At 41.9% G+C, this 24,063-nt stretch overlaps 1 protein-coding gene across 6 annotated transcripts in view; it reads right to left on the minus strand.

Annotated features, from left to right (window-relative positions):
- Window positions 1-24,063, minus strand: part of MEF2A (myocyte enhancer factor 2A) — a 77,917-nt gene that overhangs the window by 49,736 nt on the left and 4,118 nt on the right. For all 6 annotated transcript variants that reach the window (XM_048956824.1, XM_048956822.1, XM_048956825.1 and 3 more), the window contains one exon: window positions 335-532. In XM_048956824.1, coding sequence (XP_048812781.1) covers window positions 335-388 — 54 coding nt within the window. In that variant the 5' untranslated portion in view covers window positions 389-532. Of the gene's footprint in view, window positions 1-334; window positions 533-24,063 lie in introns of those variants that run through there.

Here is a 24,063-nt window from a genome sequence, read left to right on the forward strand (position 1 = left end):
TCAGACTCACGACAACTATTCCTGAAGATCAGAAGTCATTCTGTTCAGAGCTGCATCATAAATACTTCTACTGTACTGCAGAATGGGAATAGCAGCTACACAGTGAATTTCATTTAAAGGAGCCATTGCTGGAACTTATAACAATAATATCCCCTAAAAATATGATTAAAAATCTTAAGAGATATTTCTTCCCTGTTTTCTGGTGATGTATCTGTAGACACAGGAAGACACTGAGCAGCTCTAAAGGGTGAATGAAGACAACAAACAAACTTCGGTCTCCATTCATTTTTAGGATTACTGATGGCCACATTCACACACATTTCTCAGCTCTCACCTGTCTGTTCCGTTCGTCCATTATTCTCGTGATCTGTATTTTCTTTCTCCCCATTTTCAGTCTCTTCTTTCCTTTCCTTTACAATCCAGAAATATGCTAATCCAAGAAATTTCACCCTTCGGTATTTTAACACATGATACAGTTTTCTTTTACTTTGTCTTCAGCTTGAGAAGTGTTCCTATATCTTCTTATAAACCCCTAAAAAAAAAAAAAAGGTGGAAAAAATTAATGATGCTTCCTCATCAGTTTTATATTTCCTATTTTCCTAAACTAAATGACATTCTGTTTCTGTCTGAGGTTGGGGGTGTGAGGATACAACTGAACTGGGAGTGCCTTCACTTAAATATGACAGAAATCCCAGACAGAAAATGTTCTCTCAACAGAACTACTCCACAGCTACCAAGATGCCAGCAGATAATTGTGAAGTTCACACAGCTGCACTCCCCACAACAGCCTGCAAGTTTCACATTTGCCAATAAATCAATCACCAGTCCAGGACTTGTTTGCATTTGGTAAACTGTTTAGGAAGATTAAGGTGCATGTGAACTTGAAAACCCAAAGTGCCTTCATGGTATTTTCATGTGGTAATAATTCATCAAATCAACGTGCTCAGCACTGACTTTTAACAAACTTCAAGTGTGTTTTCACTTTAAAAATTATCACAGCAACAAAGCAAAGCAAAAATCAACCTTCTAAGCCATATACCCACAGTGCTCAAATTAACATCAACTCAACAAAACGGGAGAAAAACTGAAAATAAATAGCCCCTAGAACATCGACTGTACACTAAAACACATACTCTGAGATTAATTAGGCACACCTCACTCAATTACCACCTACCAGTCATTAAAGCAAAAGGGTAAAAACAGCCACAACATCAGTTCATAACCTCTCCGATTTTCCAACCCAAAACATCTCCACAAATCAAGTGCTGCATATTTTAATACGGGTGTCACAATGCCAGATCCTTGAGGCCATGTGTAGAAAGTGGTGCAACCACATCACCATCAGCCAGCTAATAGGCAGAGACAGCAAGAGGCGATTAGTCACAGGCTGCACTTCACAACGCATCCCATCTACACCGGGGAAACAGCCTGCCATTCTGATGCAGCTCGGGGTTAAAAAACAGAAAAGGAAAAAAAATAAAATAAGAGGCAGAGGAACATCATGAAATGAAGGGATGTCATCTCATATTTACCTGATAGCAACAAGGGATTGTTTTGGTAAAACATAAAACGTCCAGCAGTTCTTAGAAATGCTGTTCAATGGAACTGAAGACCAAATTAATACTACGTGATGTCCGTTGGTCAAAAGGAAATGAGCTCCATGTTATACTTCACAACACTTGACATGCATGCACTGTTGCATCCCTTGTATTTTTTCGCACAAAAAAAACATAAATATTTCTTCCAAGGAGTTTCTAAACGAGTGTTAAAAGTGAGTCAAGGCCAGAGCAGGAAATGTCCACACAGCCGAGTGCAGAGCAAGCATCTGACATGAAAAACAACAGCTGGCACACAAATTTCTACTTTCTCATTGAAAACACACCAAGAATATCCACCAGACTATTAAGCTTGAATTCATAAAACATGCAGACTTCAGTCAGCTGCCTCTTTCTCTTAAAAAAGATTCACCCCATGTCTGATTACATCAAATTTAGTTCTGCAAAAGTCCTGCCGCATTCCTTGAACAAAGCTAATAAAAGGGTCTCTCTGAGCAGCTATTTAAAATTTTGTATGGCTTTATTTTTTAAGACACCATACATGACTGAAATAGCTGTCTGAGTACATACAGAATTAGCAGACTCCTGCGTCTGCTCTGTAAAAGCAGCCATCAACACAGCCAGTACCTGAGAGCTGATATCCACAGACTCTGAATGATACAAGGCAGCCAACTGTTGTCTTCATCCATCACGTCAGTCCTGATTTCCATTGTATCTTCCTTCAGGTACCTTGGCTCAAAACTAAACACCACCACCCCCATCAGTCTCTTCTTACACAAAGCATTTCTGGCCAGCAATGCTGTACTCCTTCCCACCCTCTCCATTTCTCTCTGCTCTTCCTGAAACACGAGGACCAGCAACACACACCTTATACAAGGTAAGAGATCTATAAACGTTTGCAATCATTTCCCATAAATGAAAATAAAACTGTTGCAGCTTTATTTTCGCTCCTGGTTATCAGCAGAACTGACACCAGTCTCTCCGTGCTACGTGACTGCATCAAAAACGTACCCAGCAGTTCTTACTTTGCCAAGTTGTGCCTCTATTGCAAACACACCTTAAGTCACAAAGCCTCTTCATTCAGATCATCAACACATTTTTGCCCAAGTAAAGCTAGAAGGATCAATGCACATTTATTTCCAAATGTAAACATGAAACTAATGTTAAAACACCGTGTGAAAGGTAAAGTTATACTTCCTTAGCTGACAGAACCAAATTACAAACACCAAAAACAGCTTTCCATCTACTTGCATGGGCACATAGAAGTCAAATCTTTTTTGGTAAGAATGTCACATTCTATTAAACCAAATGGTAAGAGTAAGGGGAAAAAAAGAAGGAAAAAAAGCCCACGTGCCTCAAAATAAGCTTGAAGCAGAAAACAATGCTGGCTCACAGTTACAGCAAGAAAAATTGAGGCTGGTAGCTGTCTAAGTACAAGCCTCTGTTATTATATAAAAGTAACATTTATTCACATTTTCTGGATTGACTCTTTCCTCAATCCATCCTCTGGATTGATTCTTTTTCCACACATATGGAAACGTCCCATTAAATAATGAAAGACATCAGAACCACATGCAGAAATCTACCTTCGTGGCTGCTTATTTTCAGCAACTCAGATCAGTTCATTTATTCTCAAGATTGCTTACAGTTTCATAAATAGCGGAAGAGATACAACTTTAAAGCAAGGAAACTGTATCTGACCTACTTACAAAGCTTCTTTCAAGGGTTCAGTGGAAACAAATTACATCTGTGCAGAACTCTACAAGGCCTTGAAGCTTTCTGGCAGAACAGGTTAGGAAAAACTGTGTCAGAATTATAATCCTTCCATTTATTTTCCTTTTATTTCCCTCTGTTTCTCTTTGTTTTCCTGGGCTTCCATTTTCCTCATCATGGTTACAGGTTACATCTGACAGCCACATCAGCTCATGCACTGCAATGCACGTGAAGGAATGGAAGTCATGGGGTCGGACAGCCTTCGTGGTACCTCCCAAAGACCTTCACCACATGGATCTGTACACATCCATCTTGCATTGCTGAGCCTCGCCTGGGGGTTACTAAATAGGAAAGTAATGCTGGCCAAACCAATGTCCTTTTGTAGTCCTAGAGAAGCCAGTGCTGGGTATTTTTGTAGATCTGGTTGTTCTACCTCAAAGCACGATCTGATAAGCACAGATGCACAACCAATTCAAGGCTGAGCAGCCCATCCATTCATAATTCTAATTCTCTGCATGCTCAACAAGGACACAACCAGAATACATTCACACACGCATGACTACGAAGATGAGGCCCATCACCAGCTTGACTGTTACACCTTAGCAGAGCAGACAACACAGAGCATCTCATTCTTCTGTACTGCCTACAGACATCGAGGTGTCCTCCTCCTCCCCCCACAGCTCCAAGGGGAAATGGCCAGAGAAAACCAGGAGCCAAAGAACACCTTCACCAAGATCATTAATCACAAGTTTGAAGACTGTATGGAGGACAACAACATGGTCTAACCCCTGAAAACAAGACTGCCAATTGCCACTGATCTCTCACTTCTTGCTGTGCAGCAATATTAGGAAATGCATGTGTTTTCCATCCTCTGTTTTAGTCATTCTAGATCCAGCACAGCCTTAGAGTCAGTCAGACCAACTCCAAGGTCCTCAGCCAGCAAGCGATACACAAGTATTGTTACAGAACAATAAACCAAGCCCCAGCCAAAAGAACATTTTTTCAAGTGGGACAACATAAAAAACAGGAAGCCATGCACAATTCTTTATTGATACTCTTTATGTGTGATAAAGCACTTGTTTCTTTCAGCTGCACAGAACACCACACATGGAAGTATCAATGTGTTTCTCATTAGAACATTTAAATCATCTCCTAAGAGTGGATATTAAATTCAGTAATTAAAATTAATTCTGTGATGATCTTCTTATTTGTAAGTTACACAGCTTTTTGAATCAACTTTGCAAGACTTATGAGAAAAATCTCAGAGCACTCCATAAAAACAGCCTTACTGAAGAACTGCAAGTCCTGAATATCAAACACTGCCTGTCTCTCAACGTGGACTCTTCTGCCACTTCTTTTTAAGCAGCAGAATGTCCTGCCTAAAACAAAGCTGAATAACCACATCTTCCTGTGAGCATAGCTACAAAGTTCTGAACTGCATGACAAATGGACTGGGATTAGGACACTGCTTTCCAAACAAGTCTTATTACCCCAAGAGCACACTTCTTTTTAAGGAGGATTCTCCTGAGCTGGGTGACCAGAGAGATTTCAGGAACCATCAGCACCAGCTCCAAGAAGAGCAGCAGTGTCCAGGATCAGGGACAGCCAGGAGTTCTGCTGCCACCAGTTAATCACAATTAGATGGGTTCACATTGCCACTAAACTCAGTGCCCAAACGTTGTTCACACTGGTGCACTGTTAGAAGCTTTCTTGGCCTGGTGAAGTCCAGAAAACATGCAGCATTCTATTCTGAACGTTTACTCTCCAGAAGCAGAACAGCCATACCAAGCTACCTGCAGAAACACACATCTCAACTCTGTATTTTCTTCACATGACGTTAAATTCTACCTTCTCATTCCCATTTCTTTAAAGCCATCCTAATGATTCAGGCATCATCACCTTAAAAAGCACTTTCACGAGCACCAAACCATGGGCAATCAAAGGGTTTTTCCTCACCTTACAATAAAAGAACAAAATACACAGTTTCCAATGGCCATATTTGCCAACTAGCTCAAAGCTTTATTCTGGTTAGTAGAACCCTTTCCCAAGGAATTTTCTTCAGGCTCATTGGTGCACTCTTAGAAAGCACTGTTACATCCCACTAAGATCATGGCTATAGGGAAAGAAACAACAAAGTTCCCTCTAGGAATTCTATTTCCAAAAGTCTTCATGTTGCACCAGTTACCCACCAGTGTCCACCAGAGACACTCAGACTTTAATTACTGCTATCCTGGCCCGTTACTTTCTCCATTTCAACTGAAGTTCACAGATGAGATGAATATAAATAACCTTATTTCTTTGCTTTTTGTTTTTCAAATAAGCAAATACTCCAAAACCAACCGACACTTGCGGTTGGTAAAGGTATCACATCTCACTATCTCTAAGTTCTCAGCAGTGCCCCTGCCCCCCACGTCACACCTACACTAATCACAATGGAAATCAGAGCAAACAGGACTCTGGGCAGTGACTGAAGGAGGTGGACAGAAGATGGTTTCACAGTTACAACCACTGACCTGTCCTGAAGTCTTACCTTCAATGAGTCAGATTTCTGTGAAATTCTAGACAAGCTGCATTGCCATTTTTTTCATGTATGGTCACTCGCTATTTCCATCATTCCACAGATGCTGACCTTGAAATGCACTTTCAAATGGCATTAAACTGTAAAAGCTGTATTTATTTCAGTTTTCTTCTGCAAATGCCAAATAAACAACTCTCCGTTTAAGAAGAAGTGTCCGTACTTGGTGTACTAAAGCTGGCCGGTGTACAACTAGCATTGTTCCCAAAGGTAAAACAGAAACCACAGTAGATTTTTCCTCAGTTTGCATGTATATAAAAGGCATTTGACTGCCCACGCTTTAGTTTTCTTCTACTGGAAACCAACCTAGATGGTAAGTTGCGAGCTAAACTTATTTAACACTTACTAACTCACTCAGAAACCATTGTGATGTTGTGATTTGCAGCAAGACCTGTAAAGCTAAGCTCAGCACAGTTCTGATTGCTCATCAGTGATTCAACTTCCAATAATTCACTTTTCCTTTTCACAGGAGGAAGAGTGCCCACTCTGCCTACAGAGCACAAACTGCTGAGCTCAGGAGGCAAACAGCCGCATAACAGCCACTTCAACACTTGTTATCCACCAAACATCGCTGCAATCAGAAACATCTACAGCTGACTGCAGGAATGTAACAGGATACAAAGGCAGCCATGGCTTTCACAGGGCTCTGCTTACACCTTCTCCTTATATAGTTTCCTCAAAGCAGACTTTGCACTCCACCGATGTCAGATTTTATGAAGATTTTAGCAAGATACAGAAGTGAGTATGTGAGAGAATGGAAGTGTAGAAGGATTATAAACAAGATTCTTCCCTGAGCTCTGTGCCTTGGACAGCAGGTTGTGGCTTCCAAGTCAGACTTCAGTCAACAGAGGCTTTGTAAGGCAGAGCAATGCTCATATTTAGGAAACTTCTTCCCATGGTTCAGCTCATCCTCAACTACCTGCTCCTTTCCAACCCTTTCTTAGTTTCCTCAGGCCCTGTAGGAGCGTCAGGCTCCCACCTTCTTGCCTGGCTCTCATTGCTCCAGCAGTGATGGGTGGTCCCACAACCACTTTCCTGAGCATACTCAGCTTCTTACTGAATGCACATTTCCAGTCTCCCAGGGTTCCACATGATCCAGGGTCTCTTTTTAAGGGAACGAGACAGGAAAAATGGGAGAAGTAGAAAAGATATCACATAACAAAGAATCTGTAAGAAGCTTTAAGCCACTGAACAATTATACAGAAAGCTTTCTTGATAATTTATCCAATGCCTGATTAAATAACAGCATGCAGTCATATTGTTGAAGTGCAACAATTATAAACCATAGACAAGAAAGACAACATAATGCTGAAAACAGCCTGCATGCCTCAGTGAGACATTCAGCAACCCTACAGACGCCTACATGTTTCTCACAAAGGTTCGTGGTAAGGCTCTAGTGGTAACATTCAGCTGCATTTGTTCAAAGCCCAGTCTCTTCTAAAATTCAGATACACCACCAGCTTAAACTTCTACCTAAGAAAAACAGCTAGTATATATCAGAAATTAAAAGCAAATCCCAGTGAAGCATTCCTTGCAGCTTCTTAAGCAAATAGCCATTTTATGTTTTATAATAAAACACCATTTTGGCAGGGGTTGGGGAACAACAGGGGAAGTGTTTGAGAGCACACAGCGCAGGACTTTTTCAAACACGCATGAAGAGTGCCCTTGTAATCTAAATGTTACAGAATCTAATTGAGACAGTCAGGTAGCAAATAATAAAACAACATACAAGTGAGATGAATCCACTCAAGTGTGTCTCAGGAGAAGACATCTTGCAGAAGATGAAATCAAAGCAGAATTACAGACAGCCTTAATGAATTTGGGAAGATGGTGCTAGGCGCCCACAGCCAAAAAGCCACCTGATTCCTAAGAACTCTAATTTCAGCAGCTACTTTTGAAAGCAGCCCAGAATGAAATTCCTCAAGATGTAAAAGCATCTTATTGATCCAGGTACTTCACAGCTTATTTCTTTTTTCTCACTGCCCTACACTGTTCCTAAAACACCAAGCAGTGGTCAGACCATTAAAGACAGTCAATCACATTTAGATACACTCCCCTATGCCTGAACACACTGCAGTAAATTCAGTTTCTACTGACAAAAGAATATTATTCCAAATGTTTTCTGCTGTTGAATCCAACCTTTGCCTTTACTGGCAGCCAACACTTAGCAATCTGATTATTCATGCATCATAATACAACACGACCCAGCCACCTTGACTCACTTACACAAACATTACCTAAACTACACCCAATATAGCACAGGGAATCTTCAGATAAGAACTGTTCTCTAAATAGAAACAGTTTCCTGAAAAGAAACCTAATTCTAAAATTAGCTAACTCAGAAACAACTTTTCCTGGGCAGCACCAACAAAGCAGCACACAGAGAGCACTGGTTTACCTGGCGTGGGGAAATCATGGCTTCACAGTAACTCTATCATCAAGTGTATGGGCAAGGCAGAGCATACAAGAGAATAATTTTAATCCAGTTTTCTTGCATGGAACAGTGAATACCAACTTCAGTCATTTGATCTAAGTTATATTATTGTTCCGTAGCAAAACTACCTGCAAGTAGCGTGCAGCAGGATGCAATGTTTCAACAGTTTCTGAAGTCAGTTGGCTTATCCTTTAAAAACCCAGCGACTATAAATTAAAAAAAAAGAAAAAAAAAGAAAAAAAGAGAACAACCTGACCAGTTTGTTCCAATAACTGCATTAAAAGCGTTAAGCAGTGCACTGGAAATCTTCAGAACATATATTTTCCCACATATTTTAGTGTTTCTTCCTGTCAACAAATTCTGACAAATACTTTACCCACAAATGTTTTCAAAAGCAAGCAAACCTTAAAGGCACATTTTAAGCACAACAACAGGATGATATCTACGTAGTGCTGCAGTCATTGTACGCACAGGACCTACCCACCTAACATCCAAAATAAAGGAGCCACTACAGAGTTCCAAAGGAGGAGATCCATCTGGTGGGAGCTCAGGAGAATGCCCAGAAAGATTCCATCAAGGCCCAACCAAGGATCGATTCAGTTATCCACACCTAAAGCTGATGAACTACATCACTGAAACCTTGAACAAGGCAAGGAGTATTAAGAAAGGCAAGATATCACAAAAGCTGGACCTCACTGTATGAGCAGCCTATTTGCTATCGCATTAAGCAGCCAGGAATCTGAGCCTAAATATGCTCAGATTGCCGCAGACCTTCCTTGCTAAAAACCTCTCCCACTGAAACAAGTATATTCATTTAACTATGACAAAAGCACCTGATGCAAATGCAAGCTTTCTGAAACTGCTCAGGAAATGTCTCTGCTTTTCCTGCTCCGCCAGCCACGCTCTGCTTGGTGTTAGGGCTGCCCAGAGCTGATGGTAACCAGGATCGGTCAGGGACCACAGTTCACAAATGCAGTTGGACATCCACACCCATCATTAGGCATTAAAAATGGGGAAAAAAGCACAGCTTACTATCCTTATTTTGAGAAAGGAAAAAAATACATATCCTCACTATCAAAGTAACTGGCAGAAATGCCAACAAGCAGCCCTACAAAGTCTTCTGAAGGGCAGGTTACATCAGCAGCCTCAGCCTCTTGCACTATTAGACAGTCAAAGTGGACATCTCAGCATAAAATTATTGCATCAGTGATTTATACCCGCTAGGAAAATGACAAAAAACAACATCCATGGTTGGATCCCTTCCATCCACGCTGCCTTCTCATTCATCTCTGACAAAAACTACCTAAGACAGAGCATATTGGAGTTGTAAAACAAGTACGTAGAAGTTAAGACATGAACGACCTCAGCCACATGGTACTGCTGGAACTGCTGCAGTTCACATGGACTGCTGTACCTTCTTTTGGTAAGAGCAGTTATGTTCTGTTCTAAGACATGAATACTCCTGCAGTCCTGGTAGGTGGCTACGTGCAGTCTGCAGAGGGCAAGTTCAGAGAGCTGTGACAGGCCTGGAGCAATGAGTGGTTAAAATCAGAGTTCAGTTCCTGCACGTGAAGTGACAAACTTAGTCAGAATACATCAGTGATTTGTTCCTCTTATTCTAACAGTATCATTGGGGTGCATGAAGAACTTGCTCTCTGTGGTATGACAACAGAGCATTTAATCTTCATGAAGAACCCCAAATGTATCAATGAAAGTTAATTGTATGTAGCAGATCAGATGCTGGGTTCATTATTCTATAGCATCTTATCTTATTCATTTTAAGTAAATCCTCTACTAACACATGACTCCATGGAGTTATATTAACACAAAAGGTGAACCACAGCCAACTGACATGCACTTCACAGCTGAGACAAATTTCAAGAACCCACTCAGAAGTGTCACACTTCACCTCCTTTCTTCTTTAACGCATCTTAACTCTTACAAAAAAAAAAAAAAACAAGGTTATTGTTGAGTTCTCGTGGCTTTTGGTACATTAAAACCTTCTTACTTGTATATGCTGACTTGAAGTCTTGCAGCAGCTGAAGCAATAAATATTGACAGCTCGCTGGCAAACAGCAGAGATACCAGCACTCAGTCTCCAATTTCACTTGCATCAGCAGAGACAGATCCTAGAAGGGGCAGTGCATCTTGTGTCTAAAATGTGCACTGCTATTACTGCTGCCTTTGTATTAAAAACACATTTTACCCTCTAAGACCAGAGCACTGCTGAGCACACCGAAACCCTTCACTTACCTATTAAATCTCATTGCAACATAGAGATACATAACAACAAAGCTGACTCTGCCCACAAAGCACACCACAGAAAACTTGTGATTATCCACTTCCATTCTTCCACGTCCTTAGGTTGCTCAGCTCATTCTCCTCTGATTCTTCACACACTTTGCATGAGGCCACATTTTGCTCAACAAAAACTAAACAGCCAATTTACAGCAAACATGTGGGAAGCCATATGCCAAATTAAGAGATACTCTGACAGCACAAAAGAAATTGAAAAAAAAGTTAAACAGATTTTAATTATGAAATTGTGTTGGTGATGGAGTTCTGTTTCTTCCCAGTTACCTCATAAATCCTTTACAACAGGAAAAAACAAAAAAAAAAAACAAAAAAAAAAACCAAAAAACTCACTGAGACTGACTTTGTTCTCAAAGCTTTTGCTATGGTTTCATCTGAAGTGAGGAGATCTTCACCCTGGCACAGACACACCTAAGATTACAGCCCATGTTTGTACCTGTACGCATTCACCAGCATGCATTGCTGCCACTTTCTGAGTGCAGCTCCAATGGGTGCAGCAGCGGCGCCTCCTCTGTGCCATCACCCCCTGCTGCTTTCCAAAGCAAGATATGAAAGAAAACCAGCTTACCTCCTAACTTCAAGCACACACTGACCTTAACACATTACCATTACCTGGGAAGATCCCCCATTACACTTTCGGAAGATTTTCTTCCCTCTTTCTCTAACAATATAATCTATTCAGATGGTAATATCTGATTAGCAATTTTAACAAGCCTATCTTAGATGACAGATGACAGGCACCTCCCTCTGTATGCATTACTCTTTCAACAAACAAACTCTGCAGCAGAGAAAGAACCACAGCATACTGATTCTGGAGACTGCCATAAATGCACAGTTCATTAATTGGCAAGTTAGTTTATGGCATAGGCACACCACATCTAGAAAGCAGTGATGCACTGAGGTTTGCTTTAACCAGAGTAAACTATAATTTCTCCTTTTAGGTTTTAATGCTACTAAGTCTGTCCAGCTGCAATATCTGCAAGCTGTCAATTTGGACACACACACATAAAAAAATAAATACTTCTTCTCTCCAGTGTATCTTCAGACTCAAAATTACATTTTATTCAAATGGCTGCCCTTGCCAAATTCTTTCAGCAGATGGAACTGATGCCAGAATATTCCTAAAGAGGATGGCAACGCTCCCTGTAGGCTTCACACATGCAGGTGAGGCAGCTGCCACACCTTGCTCTTCGTGCTTTTCTGAAACAAATCCAAGTCAGCCTCAAGGACAATGTTCACTCTGAACAGCTGGAAGGAAAAGAGGCACCAAATGGACCAGAAAGCCCCAAAAAGCAGAAGACAAGCATGACAGGATGGCAGCAGAAAGAGTCAGCAACGAGTGCATCTGTGGTGCTTCATCCAGTATGATGCCACAAAGACGAGCACGTGTTTGTTTTAACTCAGTAGATTCAAACAAACACTGAGAAGGAACTTCAAGGAAGAAGATGGTATTCTTTGACTCTCTGGAAGCAAAATCAGTTAAGGTGAACTCAGTTCTGTACAAACTGCTTGTATTAAATTTCTCCCATAAGTGACATTAGAGTTTAGCTCTGCTACAGCAAATGCACGAAGAGGCCTCACATTCCAACCAACCATCTGAAGGGAATAGTGCCAGCAGAGCACTGCATGTGCCAGCACTGCTTTAACCCATTTACTACTTGAGAGCACACACATAACCCTTGGATTGATGTGATTTATGAATTTTTATGATTCAGGTCTCTGAAGCTAATTGGTTCATCCTCTCGTTACGCAAATTTAAGGAATAAGTTATAATCTTACAGACTATAACGTGATGCATACAACTGATGAAATTTAAAATGGGAAGCACTGTTAGCTGGATAGGATATTCAATTATATTTGGAACGTTTTACTGGTTTACTACATCAACTGGGTACACAAGAGCTACTGGAACATAAAACAGGCGAGTTTCATGGCATAATGTCCCAACAATTTCATAGCAGATGTTCTCCATAAAAGATATTGACATATAAAGGCACATTATCACCACATCTATTGACATACAATTATACACACACTGGCATATAAAAAGTACAAACAAATCTGAGTTGTCAAAATTAATGAAGCACGCACTTCAAATATTTTATCAACCTCTGTTGCTACACTTTCCTGTGTTGTACTGCAATCAATGATACACCAGAGAAAGGCAGGATGGTGGGGAATGGAAGGCAATCTCTCCTAAGCGCTGCCTATGGACTAACATGGGACATTTGGGATAATACAGTTCATGGCCTCAGATTGCTGCCTTGGGGGTGAAAAAAAAAATAGATTTGATCACAGAGCTCAAGATCACAGAGCTCAAGAGAGATAAAGAGGTAAAGAAAGTACCTGTATTCCATTGCATTCACATCCTTTTCTTTACAGAAGCAGGGAAGAAAGCCCAACTCCTTAACCTGAAACACTCAGCACTGAAAGCGGAATGGCCGTCAGCTCCGGTACTGCAGCCGGAGGCAGCAGAACACACAGAGCTCTGCTAAGTGCCCAGGTGCTGGCTCACACACAGCTCAACCTGCTGCTGCTCTACTGAAATCGTATCCATGCTGGCTAGCTCTGAGTTATCTCACATACCTACTTGAGGTGCAACTGCACGCTTGCCACATGCTAGAAGCACATCTGGACACTGCTCTGCTTAGGCAGCAGCTTCTCGAGATTGCTCAGACATCACCAGTCCTCCTCACTGGCAGAAGGACACCTGCAAGCACGTCGTGGGCATGGCAAGGGAACATGAGGCAAAGTACAGCTGCCCTGTGGTAAAAGACTGGGTTTCAAGCAGATTTCACTCACACTGCATAGCAAGCTAATTAAGTTCTTCAATTAGTCTGTAGAGACTAACAAGCAAGCAGTTTATCAGTGACAAAACGATACAGAACATCCCACTTTTACAGAAATATTACAACATTTGCAATTCCAATTGCTCAAAGGTTAAACACCAAACTATCAGAAGCCCACAGTATGGTCTTGACACACTGACTAGTTTTATGCAGACATGAGAATTTCAGTACAATTAATGAACACAGAAGCCAGCGTTATCTCTTTCATCCTTCATAAAGTTTAAGCCTACAGTGTCATAATGAGGTGCCTCACACCACTCATGCCTCAGACATACCCTCCTGCCTACGGAATCACAGTGAAGGCATCATGCTGTCTTTGGGCCACCTTCACCTCCAGCTCTGTGCAGCCACCAGTGAGAGCTCCCCATCCCCCACCCCATGGGAGCACAGCCACTGCTGCTACAAAGAAATAAATTTCCTCTTTTTTTGAGAGCCATGGTTCACCTCTCTGCAACTGTGAGCCACGTGAGCCCAGCCGAATTACTGCGTTCCAGCCTTCTGCTTCCTGCTAGACTCTGCATTTGACATGCTGCTGCTCAAATACTTAAGCCAACACTTCCTTATTTGCATCAGGCTCAAGTCCATTTTTGCATTACATCATATTTAAAAACTTATTTCCATCCTGATGACTCAAGAATTACATACCATTCTGACTCTCTATTAGAAAAGTCACAGCGCTGAGAAATAAGAACAAAACAAAGCACATTAGAACCGTACACAGGTTTATAGAAGTTTGATATCAGATTCCCTTGGCAAAGAAAGAAAACCATAGAGGCACGTAACTACTAAGCAAGTCATGTTGATAAAACACAGCAGAGCCCATAACCTTCAATACAAAAGCACTCCTAAGAAGAGATATCAACACAAAATCTGTCTAGAAATAGTCACATTTTTTCATTCTTGCAATTAACGCAAGTTTCTGATTGCACCAAGGAAACTATGACTTCCAGATTTGACCAACACAGTAAAACCAACATTTTTTGGTTAAAACCAACAGTAGTAAAACCAAAATTCAAGTGTTTCTACTGCAAGCAAACAATATTAGGGTCTCAGGTCATCCAAACCACGTTTTGACTGAGTAATACTCTCTATTATACAAAGCATTCAATGAATGCTGACCTTGGTGGAGACTCAGTGTTACACTACCTGCAACTGTCTCATATGTGTTACAGCACCTTTATTTCAGAAACAAACAAGAAAACAGAAATCAAATCTACCTAGCAAGATTATTGATAAAACCACAGCTTACACAACGTAAAGCTATGCAGATGCTCTGACTGCTTTGATAGTAAAGAAGTGTTTTATGCCCTCAAAGCAGTAACACATAACTGGTCGGCTTTGGAGCATATTCAAAACACAAAGTAGAAGCTGGGAATGAAACTGTTCATGCAATGTACCCAGCTGACTGAGCTGGAACTTCACTCGTGAGAGCATTACATGACCAGAGGAAGGGAACTTATCAAGATAAGAAACAAAAAAGAAAAGCTCCTTGTTGAGAGTAGAATTCACAAGACTCTCAGGAGAAAAATACACCAGCACTTCACTGCATACATCTGATAGAAAACTCATCATCAACCCACTGGGAAGTGCAACGAAGAAGAGAGATGCACAAAGCAGAAAAGAGGAAGGTAGGAAAGCTGAGGATAAAATACTTCAGCTCCTCTTGCAACTTTCTCCCCAAAAAAAAGATTAGAAAGAAAAAAGTTGAACCCTGACACATTCACTCTTTCAGATTACCACACCAAGGACCATACATAACACAGCTTCACCTGTTTATATTCCTTCACTGTAGCCAAATCATGCTACATGCTGTAAATGCTCTTCAAAACGCTGTTCCTTGTCAGTGTGAGAGGGCAGAACAGGGCCAGAGATTGTTAAGCCGTGCCCAGGCAGCAAGATGAGGATGAAGGTATTTGCACTGGGGTCAGAAAGCAATCAACCCACCCCAAAGGCCAGGCATCAAGCTTAAATTTCCTCAGCAGTAAAACACTCCAGCAAGATGAGGTTTGCCAATAAAAGTTAGTTGCTGCTAAAGCAACTGACTAGCAAAGTCCTCCAGGCCACAGCTGAACTCTTAATTTAACCTTCAGGTATCAGTTGGAGAAGTGGAAACAAATGGAAAAACACAACGGTCTCACAAATAAGAAAGTTATTATTTTTAATCTTCTGTATTTTTCCATAACAGGAGCTGATGGAATGCTGTGGAAGCATGGCAGAAGGAAGTCTGTAAGTCAGAGCTGGGCCTTCTCAGCACCAGGCCGCCACAAGGCCAGGTCAAACACCACTGCTAAGAGCCACCACTGCCATCAGCAGCCACTGCCAGCACCACAGCGCCTGCAGATCCGAGCAGCTCAGCAGCCTCTGCCACACACAGCAAAACAAACCCAAATTTTTATCTCGCTGCTTCTCATGATTAGTGAAGGCCATCCGAGCCAGCGCTGCTTTCTTAGGAGAGAAGCACCAACCTGGAGCACAGACAAATTCTGGATCTGCAAGTTTTACTGAAAGCCACAAACTTCATTTTTAGTTTAACAGTGTTTTTACATTATATATGTAAGGAAAAACGTTTGATTATTTTATAAAGGATGACTGATTTGAATTTACTGCAACAAATACCAAAAGTTTGAAGGCATTTTCAGCCCTTTTGCATAGGCATTTCACAAAACAGGGCCTAATGAATCAAAGAACCTTCACCTGTTCCCATAATACATGAAAATGACCAAACCACATTAAATACAGAAACAAACTGAAAGAGAGAAAAGTTGGTTAGTGCTGCCTGTCATTTGTTTAACTGGAACGTATCAAAGAGTTTCAGCCCTCTTGTGCTACAGATACAAACCGAAACAGGAACTCACAGCGCCAAACCGCAGGGGACCATGTGACAGCACGGCTGGAAACGCAGGTGTGGGGCACTGCCACCCTCAGCTCCCAGCAAACACCCACATCTGAACTGGTGAATTCCGCTTCTCTAAGGCTTCACAGAGACAAACCGGACCCCTAAGAAATGCTCTCCATAAAGCAGCAGCTTTGTCCCCTTCAGGAACTGCAATTAAAGAGCACTGTGTGACACCATGAATGTTGAAGCAGTGAGAATAAAAGGAAAATAAATACTTGGTGTGTGGGTATCCTACTGTGCCACCGGCTTACAGGGCTGCACTCAGCTAACTGGTTTAAAGGTAGTCTGCATACATTTGTCTACACAAATTGCAGTCACACCTCTCATCCCGGTACAGCGTTACCTTTGATCTAGGAAGGGATCTGAGGAATTCTGGCTAAAGAGACTAAAAGACTATTTTCCTGAATTTGGCCTCTAATCTGAAAGACAGATCTAATTAGTATTTTTCCCCATCATGAGCTGTTCAGTATAGTAGCTCAGCAAGTCTTTCCAACGTGATTAAGATAAGCCAAGGAAGCTGCTGTACACGAAGAAGAGGCGGCCTGTAAGCTCCTTCCACGCCTGAGCACAGCGTGTGCCCCCATCAGCCTGCAGCTGAACTCAGGGATTCCAGGACAGCACTCAGCCCTCTGGTGCATTCTGGATACCAAGACTGGCAATGCCAATACAGACCCAGAGCTATATTCAGTTGACTGCCTTTACTGAGGCTCCCTCGCAGCTCTGCTCAGTTCTGCAATGTAGGATTGTAGAGATGTTCTCTGATCAACGACAGCCCAATCAGGTATCGCTCATTTACCATGATGTTACTTTAGGTGGGCTCAAACTGCCTCCTACTCCCAAACTAAAAATTAAAACAATTTAATATGGGGCTACAGCACAGGAAAAAGTATGACTGGGGTTCACATAGCTTTCTCAATCCATACAGCAGAAAGGCAGTTCTGTGCATACACACAGAAAGCCACTGGAATGCTGTAGCTTTTTTTTTTTTTTTTGGTCACACACATCTGAGGTAAGTCAGGTACAGCATATAATACAGTCAGCATGCTGCATTACAGAGATGACACTATCAAGATCTGACTAATGTGTATTCATGAAAATGCTTTCACTACCATGGGAACGCTGGTAGAACTCACCTCTAAGTCAAGTAGACTAAAGGAAGCTTTCCTGTGTTAGACTTCCCCTTCAAATAATTCCTGTACTACTCCTTCTGAGACACAAACGTTAATACCTTAACAAGGAACAAACACACAGGCAATTTCATCTTCACAGATGTAAGGGGCACAAGGAACACCATGGAAAGGGTACTAGAATAACTCACGTAGCTACAGCCAACGATTTGGCTGCAACAGTGAAACAAATTCACTGAAAACTCAGTGTAATCACTGTTAATGAACAGCAGAGAAACAAGGAAAAGTGAAAAATGAAGCCTTACAGAGGTTACCAAGCTTACTGGGAAATAGAGCTCTAACAGGAAGAAAAGCAAACTCAATCTATTCATCTTCACTGTTACTGTAACTCCATCTGTACACATAAGAGTGCCAGCAATGCCAGCAGACCAAGCTAGCTTAAAAATAAACTGCCCATAGGCCTTCCCTAGTTGGTGCCAGTTACAAGACAACCTCAAGCAACACTGCAGCACACACAAGACTTAAACACACACACAGTAGTATTGAAAACTACTTTTCTCCTTCTTGAGTACTGTACCAAATCCACCTGCCTCATGGCAGAGGTACTACATCAAATCCATCTGGAAGAGAAACTCAGTGTTAGAATTGGTTTGTAACCACCTTCTAGGATACAAGGCTGTTAGCCCAAATTCAGCAACTGTGTAATACAAGCATTTCCACAGGTCTTGTTGCAGGGTTTGACAGATCAAAAGCCAGGACCTAAAAATGTCAATGCAGAAGGTTTTTGAGATTTGAGGAAGAGCAGATTTTCTAGAATATTATTTCTCAGTCCAAAAAATAGAGAAAACTTTCCCTAAAAATCGTTTCACTTGTTGAAATGATGGAAGTATATTTTCTGCTTACAGTCAAGAGCAGACAGCATTCATATTTCCAGCACCAGCTACTAGGACGCATTTGAGCAAAAACAACCACTGAGATCGCAGTAAGAACTGAAACTGGATTTTAATCAAGAAAAAGCAAGGAAACTTGGCACATAACTTGTTTTTCTGTGCTTCAGAAGAGGTATCCTTCTACAGATAATAACAAAACATACATTCCAGACATCACAGAATAGAGCACAAACAGAATCTTAACTGTGTTTCACACCGAACTCCTCCTTCCACAGAAGAGGAATAAGCAGCGCCCTGATCCCTCAAACATCGTAGCAACTACAACAGTTCACTGTCTACAATTTAAATGCATGCTTTACCCCTCAGCATCAGTGGAAGTACAATCACTTTCATCAACGTAAGCAACTGTTTCCTTGCTCAAATTTGTATTCTTGTCTAAGGAGACTGTAACAGAAAAGGAAAGCTAAGACAATTATAGAAGGCAGCCAAACCCAGACACACAGTTCCAAGTATGCTGATACATTAATGGTAAGATACTTAGAAGTCTAAAGGTCTGAGACCAGAAATACTTTTAACTTCAAAACAAGGGGGATGAGGCAAGATTACAGGGGTTTAATGCCTCTCAAGGGTAAAAGTTGATAAACCAATCCAGACACATTCAAGCTGCAAATGCAAAAAAGAACGTAAGCAAAAGAATACCTGTGGAACCAGTTTCTTATCTTCATTCTGTATCACTTGTACCTGGGTTGAAATAATTTTTAAAAATGCTACTTTCTAGTTAATTTAATTGCCTGTTGTCACAAACTCCTAAAGAAAAGCACCTGTAAATACTTACATAGGTGGGCTGCACCATTCCTGCTCAAGATGCACAGCTGCCAAGGGTCTCACCTGCTCCTCCGCTCCCTGGGGAGAGCACAGGCTGGCCCTTCACTGCTCCAGTGCTGCTAACTGATCAGACTATTTTAAGATAAGCTAATTATGCCAGCACAGTATCTTATAAGCCAATAAGACTAAGCAGAAGAGACCATGAAGAATTAAAAGCAATGAAGTACGGATAAGACAGAAGCAAGAATTGTGATCTCAGCTATTTGAGATAAGAAGTCCAGGGGAATTTGAGTCAGGTGAGTGACTCAGGATCTCTAAAAACTTACATTCTCCTGCACTTAACAGTTCTAGCAGGCACCAAAGGAACTGCACAGGAAGGGCTGTTGATCCTTACAGCTTCAGAAAATTATTAATTCCTGCCTCAGAGCACCAGCACAAGATCTCTATGGCTTGCTTGTAGGCATTGCCTACATGCATGCAATCAGACAGCTACAGAAACAAATACAGATGCCTTAAAAACAAACAGATCTGAAAAAAAAATCCTTAGCTTATGAGTCTGTCGCACAGAAATTTTTCAAGAAGTTTATCTGATCATCTCCTCATTAACATTTCACCAGAGGAATGTACGATGGAAAAGCAGGTTGAAGCCTCTTTTGAGAACAAGTCAGCCAGCACCTTCAGGAATATCGAGGTAGGTTTTGTTACTCAACAATTCAGCCATAAAAATCCCACGTTTAAAAAAAAAGCAACAGCATTCAGGAAGTCCTCAGTAGAACACAGATATAATCACAGCCCATTCATCCTCATTAATAGCTTTGGATTTAGCCAGTGTCAGACAAGTACAACAGTGCAAGCACCAATTACTGGAGCGTTTCAGAGGTGCTGCTGGGCTCAGGGCTTGGTGGCTGCACACAGCCCCAGCTGCACCCCCACCTGCAGCCCCCAGTGCTTCCCTGGGCAGGCAGGCACCTGTGTTGGTGGAATGTAAAAGGAAATAAAGGAAAAAATTAAGGAAGTTCTGTATGTTACTTGCAAAACCACTACTTAGCTCCTACTGTTCAGAATGCATTGAAATTCAGTGTTTTTCACACTGATGAAGTAATGTAAGAGCTCTGGTTTCTCCATGCATATTTTGGTATCATGAATAAAATGGGCTACAATACACAGACTAACAATTTAAATATAAAGATTGCCAGTGCTCACACCACACCTCGTGTGCCATGGAACAACACAGCCCTCATACTGGAGTCCTTTCATCTCATGAAACCGCATGGGTTGTGCCAGCCTAGAGCCAGTGCTGTAAGGACAGCCCAGAGATCCTTTAACGATTTCTGTCCCTTTCTACACAAAAAAAAAAAAAAAAAAAAATGAGAAGGTAGAAAGAAAGAAAGAAAAAAAAGGCAGCAGAACCCAAGAGCACCAGCACTACACCAGCATGGCTCACTGTGACGCGTGTCCTTCAGCCCCGTGCCAACACACGATGGGTCAGGAGCTCAGCCAGGACCCCGAGCGCTGCACAAGCGTGCCAGGATCACCAGAGGGTGCTGCAGGGGCTCCTAACGTGCCGAGGCAGCGCCTGGGTCTGGATCACAAACACGGGGCAAATCCTTTGCTCCAGTTTACAAACTGTTTTTTTTTTTTACGTGGGCCTCTCAGTATTCCGAATTTCAGTCTCCTGTCGAATGACCTCTTCTGCCTCCACGTGCAGTGATTTTCTGAAAGAATCTGGTCTCAGTTTTTATGTAAGCATCTTGAGCTAACACACAACAGTGTTCACTGTAAATACTCGGTGCTTGGCAAGAGGTTTCATAGACTAATCTAGGGCATCCTCAAAAGATAGCTCTAAAAGCAAGCCTGTCGCCATCAGGCTTAGCCTGACAGGGTGCCACCTCCTCAGCAGACATGCATGGGGAGCCTACACATGGAGGAAAAAGAGGGCAAGGCGCTGATCTGGAAGCCTCACAGATCAGGCATGCCCAAAGTATCTGCACACAGGTTTCCTAAGAGCAGCGGGTGGGATAACCATGGGCTGTCAGCTCTGATCTCACCTCACCATGAATCTAAGGCCCCAACTAGACGAACCCCTGTAGAACTCAATCAGAAGTCACCGTAAGCATCTTCCAGCAGGCAAAAAAACAACATTTGAATTTTTCACTCTTCTATAGCTCTATTTCCTTTCCTGAAGAAGAAATTATTTGCCTTCTAAAGTACTTCAACATGAATCATTCATGTCTTACATCCAAAATTTTCAGTAATTTCAACAAGAAATATCATGAGTTCCTTGAAGCCACTGAATGAACAGCATGTAGTGATAAGCAGTGACCAACAGCTTTGGGTTGTGTTTTGTTAACAAGAAAAACCCATTCGACAGTAGTGCTCTGTGCTGACTCCCATTGCCTCCTCTCTCCCCTCGAACTTCAGTTTATTGTAAACCCATGACAAAGCCTGGATAATTTTCCAGCGTCTCTGCGGCCTCCACCAGGCACAAGCGCCCTGCGTTTCTCTCTGACTGCAATACAGTTTGGTAAAACATTTTTAAATTTCAGTTAATCCAACTGACAGTTCCCTGCTACTTTCTGACGGCTATTCAGGTTCACAGTTTTCATTTTTATGAGACAGAGACCAGGACAGCCTGTTTAAAACTGGAAGTTATCCCCCGATAAGCTAGAACATTATTACACGCTCCACATGCCGCTTGGGAATTTTTAGAGCATTTGTGTTAACAAGCAGAACTTCTGCAAATAAGCCCATATTCCACCCCCCAGGAGGCAGTGAGCACCGAGCACTTCTCTGCAGCCACACCGCTGCCCTTGAAGGAGTTCTTCCAATTGAGTGCTTCCTCATGGTAACCATGAATACCTTTCCTGCTGGCACTTTTTTCCACAACTGAATCCAACAGCTCTCACAATAAAGATCCTTATGTGTGATTCAATAACAAAAGGGAAGACACCACCATTGGGAACGCTAAGAACAAAATAAGGAAAACAACAAGAGAACAAAATAAACGGGGGGAGGGAAAAAGCCCTCGTGTTCTGAAAGAACAGAGGACATCAAGGAGTCCTAAAGGAAATCCTTCTTCCGTACTGCAAAACTTCAACTCTCAAAAGCCAGCAGTCCAAGCTAACGTGGATCACCAATCCAGACTAACCAAGATAATTTTACAGCTTACAGGCTCAGAAAGTTTAGGAAAAAGCCATTTCCTTTTCTGGCACACAAAGTGAAATGGTGCTTCTCTCGCCGTACTTTCTACTTTCCCTTCTTTTGCCCCACTGACAAACCAGCTTCTGAGTACAGATCTGCAATTAAAACCTCGTGTTATTACACATTAATTTTAAACGCCTTCTAGGAAAAAAATTCGAATAGTCAGTTAGTAAAAACTCATTTTATTACCCTCACTGTGTGACAGCATAACACAAAACACAGCAATGAGGGAACATCTCAGTCTCTTCTCAGAAGACTCGGTGCTCTGAAGGCTCACAGTGGAAAAAGCAGCACTTGGAATTGCTGTAGGCACCATCTTACTGCAGCCGCTCCTGTCAGCTTACAGCTTCTAAAACAGGATGCGTGCAGTCCTGTCAGGAAGAGGGCAGCTGCTGTGAAAGAGTGATACCAAACCCGAGACATCCTTAATGTTGATGACCTCATTACTTCTGAGCTATCCTCCACAGTGAGACCATCAATTAAAGAACATTCAAAACATCGGAGAAAGATGCACACTGTCACTTTACTTCCATATCTGAGGGGGAAAAGAAATCCTCATCACTAATATTACCACCGTTTTCTCAGCCCCCTGAACCCAAGCGCTGCAGATTTTGCACAATCAAGGGGAAAACAAGCCAAGAATCACTTTACCTTCCAATGGTTTATTTAATGGACCTTTCACTGAGGGAAGTCTGTTCTGCCCCGCAGGCCCCTCACTGCACACACATCCCTCACTTAAAGTTCAATGCTTCCTCCCTCTCTGGCCTCAAAACTGCAGTTCTTCCATATCCCATCTCTCTATGCTTCCTCTGCATCAGAAGGGACACTAAAAATCACCTCCTCTCAGTCTTTTCTCTTGACTGTGCCAATATCCTCACAGCAAAAATGTTTAACAGCAGCACAGCTCAGTTATGGATGTGCTTACATAATCATATAGCTAAAAGTTGCCTGATTTATCCCTCTTGACCTTCTATAAATCATCACAGAAAATGACAAGACCAGGCCCATGCACACTGCTATAGCACTCAGTACCGACCCTGACCGCAGCCCTCACTGCACAGATGATGACAACACGCTCGGTACCCTTACAGCTCTACGGCTGGCCTTCACACAACACAAGTAACATCAGAAATCCTGACTTGCAATACTGGAAGCAATCTGGTTTTCAAATGAGGCTGTTTCAAAAACACTTGCAGGGATTTAAAGGAAATGGAAAAAATCTTTCCCCTCCAGCCCCCTCCAATCACCACTGTGAAAGTATCATAAGCAAAGCCATAAGCGCTCCACTCCCATTTTTAGGTCACCTCCAGCCACAGCCATGAAGGGAAATGTTTTTCTCACAATTACTGGCTCTTTATTTAAAAAAAAAAAATCACAATAAAAGATGCTTTGTCATCCATGACTGAGACACAGATGCTTAACTCAAAGGCAGCACCTTTACCCAACTATGCCTGGCTGTTAATTCCTAACTCTTAACACCACTTTTTAACCTAACACACGTAAGACAGGCATGTCACAACACTTAATAACCACTAGTGATGGCCCTGCCGGGCACAAGGCAACATACAATGCACCTCAAACATTAACAGTGCACCTTAAACGTCTCGGTTGGCCCACACAGACTTCAGCACAACTGCAAATCTCTTCAGACACAGAGATGAGCAGAACTGGAGACCTACCTCAA

Source organism: Lagopus muta, chromosome 10, assembly GCF_023343835.1.
Source record: "Lagopus muta isolate bLagMut1 chromosome 10, bLagMut1 primary, whole genome shotgun sequence".
NCBI lineage: Eukaryota > Metazoa > Chordata > Aves > Galliformes > Phasianidae > Lagopus > Lagopus muta.